General features: G+C 40.0%; 1 protein-coding gene across 1 annotated transcript in view; it reads right to left on the reverse strand.

Annotated features, from left to right (window-relative positions):
- thra (thyroid hormone receptor alpha) overlaps nt 1–12,317 on the reverse strand; it is a 169,938-nt gene that overhangs the window by 66,165 nt on the left and 91,456 nt on the right. The window contains exon 3 of the mRNA XM_008113348.3: nt 8,464–8,722. Coding sequence (XP_008111555.1) covers nt 8,464–8,516 — 53 coding nt within the window. The 5' untranslated portion in view covers nt 8,517–8,722. The remainder of the gene's footprint in view (nt 1–8,463; nt 8,723–12,317) is intronic.

Genomic DNA, 12,317 nt, shown 5'->3' on the forward strand with positions numbered 1-12,317 from the left:
ACAAGAGGGTAGTTCCCAAATACTTAGCACTTTACAATAATTAATGTGGAACTCTTACAATAGTCCTTTGCAATAGGACCTGCATTAGCATCCCCAATCTGAAGCTGGTTTAGTTAAAGAGGCTGCTAAGTTCATATGGAAGCCACATTTGAACTGTGGTTTTACCAGCTTCTGTTCTTAACTATTCTCCTATACTCTCAATTTAATATTTCTGCATATGGTCTGCAAAACTGCATGCTGCTATGGACAAGGTTATCTGAAAGACTGTATTCTTCCTACTTTCCTACTTGGTCTACCTTTAAGAATCTTAGGGAAAAGTCCTTCTTGCTGGTTTTGGCCCATGTTTCCACTGAGTTCTCTTCAGTCTCCTATTTGTCTGCTTTGGTCTGGCTTTTCCACACAGGCATGGCAGTGTTGGAAAACTCCCTTACTTTGAAATCCTGGTAAACTTAGTGCCAGCCTTCCAGAATGACAAGAAGCAAATATGTGAAATCTGAGAATGACAAGAAGTATGTTTCACTATGTACTTTTCTGAATGTATTTTAATTATGTTGTGCCCCATCTCGAGCTCCAAGGAGGGGCAGGTTGTTGTTGTAGGGCAATACCAAGAATACCAAGAGACAAAGGAGGTTGGTTGGAATGGTCAGTTGAGTCCATCAGAGGTGTTCTCTGTTATGGTCAAGTGAAGGCAGTGGCATCTTTGAGACAGAAGGCAAAGCAGGGCTACTTTGGTTGGACACTCATGGCAAGGAATGTGGATTTCTGTCCCAACACTATTAACTCCTCTCTAGACCTGTCTAAATAAAAATATTATGGCAACTATAGGGTCTGCGGTGGCACAGCAGATTAAACTGCTAGCTCCAGGAAAAGCTGTTGACTGGAGGGTTAGCAGTACCTTATATATGTATTATATTGCATGCCATTGTATAAAAAGGCCTTGAATGTTTGCCTTATATGTACTGTAATCTGCTCTAAGACCCTCCGGGGAAATAAAACAGAATATAAATAATGCGTATTAACCAAGAGAAAAATAGATCAAAACTGCCTGTTGAATGAGCCCTCCTTGCTCAACCAGTCAAAAAATACTAGCCAACTATTGAGTCTTTCTTTCTATTAACTCCTTCTGATGACACAAAAACAGAGAAGAAGCTGTGGGAAAAAATACTGTAGTTCACAGGTAAAAGATAAAATTGTCTGCTTGATAACAGCCTTATATTGAAGCACACTAGATTTGGAGAGATCTGCTTGCATGAAGGACTCAAATTTGCAACTGGCTCTCTCAGTGGCCTTTGCCAAAGTCATTTCCTTGGCCATTTGTCCAAGAGGGAATGATGAGGACCTTGAATCACTGTGATGGTGAATGCAATAGAAAAAATTTACAAAGAAAACCACAAATCGCAAAGAAAGTAGTAAATTGCAAACCTTAGGATGGGAAAAGGCGAAGCATTCCTAAAGTAATTTGGCCCCCCATGCTACCCTCACCCCCTGGAAATCCTGGCTACCAGTGTTTTATTCCAGGAAAGTCTGGGCAAATAGAGGCAAAGCAGTGCAGATGGCTGACAGGCAGGCGGTCTTGTTGGGCAAAAGACACCTGCTGTGTTGTGGGGCCCAAGAGGGCCCTGTTCATGCCAGTATCAGAGAATGGGCCTATTATCCTGACCCACACCCACCTCCCCTTGGCCCTTCCGGATGCCACAGACAGAGGGGTAAACAGACCCAGTTTGCAGCCTGGCACACATTGGAGACGAGCCCTTCCTTGGACTGGCACTCTTGCAGCAATAGCAGTGGAAAAAGAGACAGAATTGCAGCTGTTCTGGCAGGCAAATGAATAGTACACCAAGGACCAAGCGTTAATCCATCAATCTTCCTCATACACAGACATGTACATACTCACTCACTCGCTCGCTCATTCAAGGTTCTGTGCCAAGATAAACCCAACTCTGTATTTCAAATTATGCAAATTAATTGCATTTGTATCTTTAAGAATACCTAGAGGAAACTGATTCCAACACTGAGATGCAGAACTTGAAAATATGACATTTTAGCTCTACAATTCCTAGATTTTCTCAACCAAGACATCCATGAAGGTGTTGGTGATTTTGTTGGCAGGGGCTGCAAAAATAGGTGAACATGAAGCCTGTCCTTGCCTAATCTACTCACAATATTTGCCTCACTCCTATCTCCTAACCTGCAGCAAAGTGTTAATTACAGATTCAGCCTACTTCACAGGGCTGTTGTTAGAAATACTAAGATAATGTATGTAATATTCTTGAAAACATCAGCATGACGATTTAATCTGCAACTCCTGCATCCATGGACAAAATAAACACAAGATTTACTACAAACATGTGTGATTAATTATACTATTACATTGTACTCATGTGTTGCTTCATTTGTGTTGTATTCTTGTGTTGTTTCAACACTCTTGTATTGCTTCATTTCATATACCCTTTCATTCCCTCAACAACCAACCTACAAAGTAGATTAGACACTCCTCCAAACTGTGCTACGGGTCTCTTATGTTTTAATGCAAGTCTCTGGGACTAAGTGGCTAGGACAGCAAAGAGCAGGGGCTGATGAAGAAACACCAAGGCACAGCCACTGAACACCTACCACGTGACCACTGGAAGACCCTTGCTAAGCCCTTCTCTTCTTTCCGCACCTTTCAAAACTTATTGCTAAAGCCTTCCTGAGTTGTGCCCTTCCTGCCATTCCCAAGGTTCTTTTTTGAAACGTCTTGGCATGACTGATTTTAAGCTTGATGCCAGATTCCGTCATAGCGCTGTTGTTTTTTAATCCTGGGAAAAGAAAAGGCTGAAGGATGCAGCAATGTGAACCGGCAGCTTCTGGATCTCGGAATGACAGTTTCTGCCATATGAATTGGAGCTGTGTCACTTGTAAACAGTGCCAAGAAACAGGCTGCAAGTCAGCATCTCTGTCAGCTCACAATATTACTACAATCTCAGTGTGTATCTGTGAATTCGCACATGGATTCCACAAAAAAGTATTAATGCGTGCAATTTCCTTCATTTGGAGGGGGAGGGTTGATCTAAGCAGAGACACGCTGTGCTCATCAAGTCAGGTCTTCTGCTGTCATCATCTAAATTAGAAAATATGAAACACAGCCAGGCCACAAAAATTACTAATTGACAACCTTTTCTACAACATCTCACTCTGCTCAACACTAAAACATTTATGGCTTGAAATAAAAACACTTCGATGAACTTTCCCTCCAGCTACTAGTGAGTTTGTGTGGTTAGTCTTACCAAGGCATGATTCAGTTGTATAACGACATTAAGGATATACCAATTAATCTACTTGAACATCCATTCAAAATAAGCAAGCTCTGCATCAAGACATTCAAAACTTTTTAAAGTTATGTTTTTAAGTCAACAACTTCCTGAATCTCCTAGCCAGCATGGAAAGCAAAGCAGGTACCCTTGCTCAACCAATCCATCTGCCCATTAACCAATTTATGTATATCTTTCCTTCCCTCAAAAAGTAGGAGTCAAGGTGCCTTGCAGAATAAAAAGAGATACAACTAAAACCACATACAGGTAGACACACAAGGAAGTTAACTTTAAAATAACATGAAACTGTCTACAGAATTAAAACCATACGAAACATTGATTTTAAAATATAAATTAAAAACAGCATAGCACTAAAATAGATTGTTTTAAAATAAAACAATGTTCCCAAACATCCATGAGAATAGAAGAATCTTCATTTTGTGGTGGGTAAGAGGGAGACATTTGAGCCTCCGAAGAAGTAGGGCCTCAATCACGGAGAAGGCACTTTCCCTGCATTTCCACTAAATATACCTGTAGAGGTGGTGGGAATGAGAGAATGATCTCGCCAAAAGATCTTAAAGGTTTGGGCTTGCTCAATTAGGTATCAAAAAAGTTCACCTCTCTCAGATAGCAACAAATAGTTCATCTTCTGTCTATCAAGTGTTTTGTCAGAGTTACACATGAGCATATATGCTAAAATACTGTGGGAGAAAACAAGAAACATACCCCAAGGGTGTTGTCCACTGAAAGTACTACACTCTCTAAATTACCTACCGGTCATATGCATGAGTCACAACCATCACCTGAGTGTTTTCACAAGTTCTGGGAGGGAGTTTAGTATTTGGTTTTTCCTTGCAGGTCTAAATTTCAGCCTAAGTTAAAGGGATCCTGAGATGACAGAGCTGGGGAAGGGAATGGCTAGTACCTCAAAGAGTAACTGCTGACTGGTTGACAATGTTGAGCGACACAGAAACTGGGTTGACTTAGTAAAAGGATACTGTATGTCTTTTCTCTCATCTTTATCAATATATTACTCAAAATCTCATTGTCACACAGCGGCACACTATAAGTAGAAATTCCAATTTGGATAGGTTGAGTATCTCTTGTCCAAAATGCTTGGGACCAGAAGTGTTTTAGATTTTTTTTCAGATTTTGGCATACCAGCATTTACATCATGAGATATCTTGGAGATGGACCTAAATCTAAACATGAAATTCATTAGTGTTTTATATATACCTTATAGACAGTCTGAAGGTAATTTTACGCTCACTATTTTAATAATTTTGTGCATGAAACAAAGTTTGTGCACACTGAGGCATTAGAAGGCAAAGGTTTCATTATCTCAGCCATCCATGTGGACAACTTTGGATTTTAGACCATTTTGGATTTCTGGAAAATGGATCCCCCAACCTGCACTATGGTCTAATAAATGCTCAGCTGATTTCTATGACATCAATGCAGTTACACCAATAGTAGCCAGTCAGATAATGACATTTCTCCCCACTCTACCAATACAATGTGGCACCAGAACTATTCAGCCAGCAGCATCAAGAAAGACGATAGAGAATCATAGAATCATAGAATCATAGAATAGTAGAGTTGGAAGAGACCTCATGGGTCATCCAGTCCAACCCCCTGCCAAGAAGCAGGAAAAGGAAGGAAGAGGTTTTGTGATCGTTATTCTGTTCACTCCTTATCTAATAGTACTTTACTCATGAAGAAGAGATAAGTAAGGTTGCCAATCGCATGAATATAGAACAAAGTACCCTAGCCTTTTGCCATGGATCCTGTTCCTCTTGCACACATCTTTGTACCCTGACTCACACCTTGCTTCGCACAAGCAGAAGCACACATTTGGCAACTCCAGCCACATGTTAGCTCCCACTCACACATTCTGTACACACACTTGGTACATTGTTTGTTGGTTTGCCATCAAACAAGGTTATAGGCTCACAAGAATCCAGCAGCAGAGGGAGAGTCCCTTGTGAGAAGTGTTTCTCTTGATTTACTTGGATGAAACCAATCTAAATAAACAGCAAACCACTTTTTGGAGAAGCAGCAGCAATACGCTGAGGAAAAGGATGCAAGAGAGCATGTCATGGAGTCTTACTCAAATCTCAAGTTTCCAAGCCACAGTTTAAATTCAAGGAGGAGACAAATGCAAACCTGAAATCACAATGCACGTACACCCCAAAATACTTTTTATAGTATTTAAGAGAACTGTTCACTACCGCGCCTTGATTTTTATGTGACTGAGCTATTTTGCAGCATCTAGTCAGAGGGAAAAGTAAGGCACATCACTGGATAGTCCATGATCCTGTTAATATGCATGGGAAAGTTACACCAGGCCCTTTCACACCACACACCATTATGGCACTATGATTCCACATGGTACTGTGATCCCGTGTGTGCATTCTATGGAATCTGGGGACTTATAGTTCAGGGAGAGGTGTTTTCAATTCTCAGAGAGAAAGCTCTACAGTGTCACTAAATCACAAACTCCATAAGATGCAGTCAAAGTAGAGTGATGGTGCTAGAATTGTACATAATGTGAAATACCTCCTAATTTTAGTAAAGTTTGAATTAGAGTAAGACTAGAACAATGACTCACATTGAGAGATGGCATGCAATCTCACTAGTGAGAACTTATTTTGTGCACATGTAATTATGTCACTGTTTTCAAAACTGGAAGCTTTCCTGTGATACTATTGGTATTCTAGGCAGTCTTTACAAATGACTAACGTAATGCAGCAGCCCACATGCATGGGTTCTTCAGAGTTGGCAACTAGAGAGAATTCTGGTCAAATATGCAAACTGAGTTTTTTCTATTTTGCTGCAACTGTAGAGTCACATAGTTTTGGTATTTTATGCAAAACTTTTCTCTATTTTGCAATATCAGGACTTCAGCAGAAGGAAACGATCACACAAGAAATAGTGGTGGAACAACAACAATATTGGATTTATTAATAAGATTTTTTTCTTTCAATCAAAAGAGATTATCCAATCATGATTCAAGCACAATGCAACTATTGAGCAGACATGATGCTGTGTGATAATCATAGAATCATAGAATCATAGAATAGTAGAGTTAGAAGAGACCTCATGGGCCATCCAGTCCAACCCCCTGCCAAGAAGCAGGAAATCGCATTCAAAGCACCCCCTACAGATGGCCATCCAGCCTCTGCTTAAAAGCCTCCAAAGAAGGAGCCTCCACCACGGCCCGGGGGAGAGAGTTCCACTGTCGAACAGCCCTCACAGTGAGGAAGTTCTCCCTGATGTTCAGGTGGAATCTCCTTTCCTGTAGTTTGAAGCCATTGTTCCGTGTCCTAGTCTGCAGGGCAGCAGAAAACAAGCTTGCTCCCTCCTCCCTATGACTTCCCCTCACGTATTTGTACATGGCTATCATGTCTCCTCTCAGCCTTCTCAGCAGGCTAAACATGCCCAGCTCTTTAAGCCTGTTATGTTTAATAATCTCCAACCAATTCTACTTTATCAGCCTTGTGTGATAACATCCTAAGTCACCATCATCACCACCACCACCATGATAGTCTATCATATGCAACCATCTGGAGTTTTGGATCATCAATGAATTGGATTCTTTTACAGGTGTTGGGTGTTTTTTTTTTTTTTGTATTTCGATATAAGCATTTTAATTGTGTATTTGTGTGTCTGTCTTTAACCATGTTGTATCCCTCCTTGGGTCATAAGGAGAAGCAGGTAAAAATACAATGTTGTATTATTATTATTATTATTATTATTATTATTATTATTATTATTATTTTAAAAATTGGAAATATTGAGGTATTGCTGGATAATGTAGGACATTATAAGCAACATTTGGTAATTGTGCTATTGCAATCCTATCTATGGTAACTGCATTTTCTTATCATCACATCATTTTCTTATCATTTCTTATCATCACATCACCATCAATATCAACTCCTCAACCAAAGGGAAGAGACATAGTAAGAACAAAGAAATAGCAGAAGAGAATGTGAGTATGGAGAAGAGGGATGCCCTTCAATTTCAAGACTTACATTTTCTTAAAAGGAGGGGAAAAGAGGAGGAATGTGACTATTTTTAAGACACTAAACGCAATACCCAATTTGAATCTTATGTAGTATGAACACAGAAGAAAGGAATTTACACCTTGCACTTGAGTTTTAAAACTGTCCTAGTCATTTAAACTGCATACACTCCATTAATCTCTCTAAAAGAGGAGGGAGGTATCAATTACTGAGAAGAACCTCAATTTTGCAGAAGTACAAACCAACTATGTATGAGTACATATATCTCATAGTCTCTGTTTCATTCTGCAAAATGAAACTTAAAAGGTGGCAAATACTCATCCCAAGGGACAGACTTACTCTCAAGAGACAGAAAATGTTGAGTGTTTTTGGGTAATGAAGACATAGAAATTGTTAGGGCAGGAGGAGAATGAACTGGCCTTACTCTTACAATTCCAGCAGATAGCATGCCAAAGTAAAGCAGAGTGTTGATATCTGCTAAGGTCTCATTCCAGGACAGGTTCCTCCCCATCCCATCACATATGGATAACAAAATCCATAAATGCTAAATTTCCACTATGCACAATAGTACTGTAAAATACTGCCTCTTAATGGCATCATCAAGGTTGATTTTTGGATGTAAAATATTTTTAAGCTATGATTTTTAGAATCTGTGGATACATAATCTATTGATATGGAGGACCAGCTCTTTGTAGTAGCTTTCTACATTGTGGGGAAGAAGACACAACAATGCAGGTCCTGCTTCACTGGTCACATTGCTCCTAACATGCATGTTCCTAATTGCATTTCTAGACCTATATGCAGGTCCCAAAACAGTAATGAAAGAATCCAGTTGGGATAAACAAAAGAAGCCATTCAGAATAAATAAAAAGCAACAATAGCCATGATGGTCCATAAATCAAAATAAAATCCATCGTTGGATAATACCTCTATTAAACCTATGGCAAATGCAACAGAAGAATGTAGGCTTTCAAGTTCCTTAGGATGTTTCGCCAGACTAAGTGGTAGTGAAAATGAGGAAGACTTTGTGTGAATTCAAAAGTTCACACATTTTGGTTGGTCTTAGCTAAGGAATATCACAACCGTGGAGTTTGTTTTCAAGCTCTGTAATGCACAAATGTTTGCTATCTGATTGCTGGTCTTACCGGGAGTCCTCTGGCTCCGACAGGCACTCCACCGTGCTGGGCTTCTGTTCCATTCACCGCAATTCCATCCAGACCCAATAAGGAGAGACCGAGGTGGGCTCCGCCCCCAGAGGCGACACTCCACGGTCGCCACGACAGATGTGGGTTGGGATTTGGAGGGAGGGGGCTCTTAAACGGAGCTAGGAGATGAGCCCCATGGTGCCTCCTTCAGTGTTGGCAAACAGCAAGCATCCTGGGGTGGAAACACAGGGATGAAACCCTAAAAAGAAGAGGAGAAATAACATGATGAGTTTTCTGCTCTCTGTGATTGTAACAATTCATGCTCTCTGTGATTGCAGCAATGATGGAAATTCTTATGTTTTTGGGAATACATTTTCAGTGTGGTCACTGGTTTCTGGGAGGTGTAGACAAAAAAAGTAACTTTTCTAACATTTAGACTTCAGAACATGAAATAGTGGAAAAAAGTCTGAGCATGGGGACCAGAGGTCTATATTTCATTGTGGCTTACCACAACCCTAATATCCATTGGACTCTTTGTATCTACTGGGGGTTTGGTTTCAGGACCCTTTGTGGATACCAGTATTTGTGGATATCTTGAATATCATTATATACAATGGCACAGTAAAATGATGTCTGTTACATAAATTAGTAAAACCATTGTCTGCTTTTTAAAAATAGCTAAGTAAAAGCATTTTTAATGTTGGTGGTGGAACCTATGAATGCATAATCTGTGAATACGGAAAGCCAACTGCGGTCAATTATATTTGACCTCTGAAGTTGTGAGTCATTCTCTCTGCTACACATCTACATAGTCCCTGGTTTTTGTACAAGACCTCAAATGGATTGCAAAAGTTTAGTACATTTCAATATATGCCTGTTAACTTTGCCTAATTGATCATGCGCCTCAAAAGTACATAATCGGCCAATGACTAGAGAGCAATGATAGAATTAAGGAGGAGGGAAATGTTTCATCACTACTGTATTATAGGGCAAGGAGTTGCGGTCACTGGGGAGAAATAATCAGATGTACATGCCACTAAAGTCTTCCAGACAGTGTCTTTGTGCATGCACAGAATGTCTTTCCCTTAGCAATACCCAAATGCAATTAGATAAACCATGTACATGTAATAAAAAATATCAGTCATCTTAATTCAGTCCCATATTCCTTCCTAATGTCTATCAATTCCACACCTCTAGGTAAGGCCCTACATGCTTCCCTTAAGATACTATATAATTAATCCTTCTCAAAGAATAAATGCCAAGAATTTGATATTCCGTATGTATCAAATTCTCGATATTTGATCCTGTGCACCATACTTCTTTACCGCTAACCTAATCTACATTTATCCATCTGACTATGTAACTAAATAATATCTTACTAAATTATCTGAGCATGGGGACCAGAAGTAGCATACAACATGATTTAACAAGTACAAATTAAAAGACAGTATGAATAAACAAACTGTTAAAATAAAAAGTCAATTAAAAACAGCTGGAAAAGCATATCAGTGGTATTAGTACTACTGCTATTTGTGATAATAATAACAACAACAATAATAAAAAGATACACACCTATCCATTATCTTATCCAATTGCCGAAAGTCTGCCTGTTGAGAACTAGCTTCAAGTAATAGCTAAGAATGCACACTGTAAACAAGATAGTCTTAGCTTCAAATATTACTTGCACTGTAAGCTCAACATAAGCTATTTGGAAGCTACTTTCACTCATCCTAATGTACAGATCTTCATCTGTGCTATGTTTGAGCCTACAAGTCATTTTTTGAGCCAAATTACCCCAAAGGAATCAGATACCATCTGATCTTGGAAGCTAAGCTGGGTCAGCCCTGCTTAATATTTAGATGGGAGACTGCCAAAAAATGCTAGGTGCTGTAGGCTATATTTTAGAGGAAGGAACTGGTCAAATCACCTCTGAGTCTTCCTTGTGTAAGAAAACACTTAGTTGACAGCCAACTTGAAGACATACACAAACATACAGATAAAAGAGGAGGAGGAGGAGGAGGATAGCAGCCAAAGCAATCTAATGTATATGGGATCTAGAGCTGTGAAGCAATGTGTTAAAACTAATAAGGACACCTGCGCACCTGCCAATATTTCACAACTGAAAACCAGGACACACAAAAGCAAGTAACATTACAGTAAAGTCAAGGTGAAAAAATGTATAAACGAGGAAGAATACACAGGTTAGTAGAGGCTACAGCAGTTTGCTTTTGCTTGAGCGTACTGAGAAGAGCAAGATCCATCTTCATTTTCTTCTTTCTCCTCTGCTGAGATAACTGAATGAAAACTATTTTTGCACTTTGAACTCAGTTTACAGGTGACTAAGGTGGCACAGAAGGTTAAACCGCTGAGCTGCTGAACTTGCTGACTGAAAGGTCAGCGGTTCAAATCCGGGGAGCGGGATGAGCACCCACTGTTAGCCCCAGCTTCTGCCAACCTAGCAGTTCGAAAACATGCAAATGTGAGTAGATCAATAGGTACCGCTCTGGCGAAAAGGTAACAGCGCTCCATGAAGTCATACTGGCCACATGACCTTGGAGGTGTCTACAGACAACGCCGGCTCTTCAGCTTAGAAATGGAGATGAGCACCAACCCCCAGAGTCGGACATGACTAGACTTAATGTCAGGGGAAAACTTTTACCTTTACCTAAGATAAAATGAGAACAAAGGGGGAAGGTGGGAGAAGGAGAGAGAAACTGGGCTTTTGAAAAGCAGCTGAAAAGGCGAGACAATAGTGGAATACTCCAAGCCATCTGCCAAATCGAAGTTGGCAGATACCTGCGACAATTTACTGGGAGGGGGGGGCATAAAAATAGCTCTTCCTTCCCATAATGACTGCTGACAAATAATTACTCCTAACTAGTAATTACTTCTTGCTTTTTGTTGTTACTTAAGAGCAAAATGTAATTTTAGATGTATTTTTCAAAATGCAAAAGCAAAGGGAAACCTATGATGTAATAAGTTAATTTAAAACAAATGTTTGTGTATGTTTGCAACAGCAAGCACACATTCCTTCAGATGTGTGTGAGGGATTACTCTATCAAAATTTACACTGGCCAATGTTGTTTGCTAAATTATAGTTTTCTTTAACCAGGCAATGATTTGGTCTTTAAACTTAATCACATCAAGACAACAGCCAAGTTCAAAGTCTCACTGCCAAAATTAAAATCCAGCATCTACTAAGTGAGCCCTGGTGTGTGCAATGGATTTCCCAACAAATTACTATTAAGAAGTAACAGTTTATGCTCTGCTGGGATTATGAATAAGGAATTTACAGAAATGTCATGGGTCTTTAATTGTGTGTTGAAATATATAAAGAAATGAGCTGTGCAAAGAAACAGTTCACACTCAGCCCTCTATATTCGCTAGGATTAGGAGCATACAACCCTGACCAAAGTGGCAAGAAAGCAAATACACTACTTTTTTAACACAAAAAGTGGATGTGGCTCTTGATGAAAAGTGGATGTGGCTCCTGTGATAATGCCGCATTATCACAGGATGTCTACGCCCAATGCCGTTGGAAAAATTATATTGTTTAGCAAGTATTGCTCCACCTGGCATCCGTCTGGAAGTAGCAGCCAGTAATGAAAGGACCAAGGAATTGGCATCTCCGGCCCATCCTCTGTTCGGATATCAGCCAGCACGCCAATGCCTTAAATCAATAAATAGCTTCCTAAGATATACAGAGATACCTGCGGGACACCTCAGCAAGTGAGAATCCAAAAGTGGCAGGCTAAAACCCGGAACCTCAATCAGTGGCTGATACCAGATGAGAAACTCCCTCCTGGGCACACAGAAGACTGGGTGACTTGGAAGGCGTTGAACAGACTGTGCTC

The sequence above is a fragment of the Anolis carolinensis genome, chromosome 6 (assembly GCF_035594765.1).
Source record: "Anolis carolinensis isolate JA03-04 chromosome 6, rAnoCar3.1.pri, whole genome shotgun sequence".
NCBI lineage: Eukaryota > Metazoa > Chordata > Lepidosauria > Squamata > Dactyloidae > Anolis > Anolis carolinensis.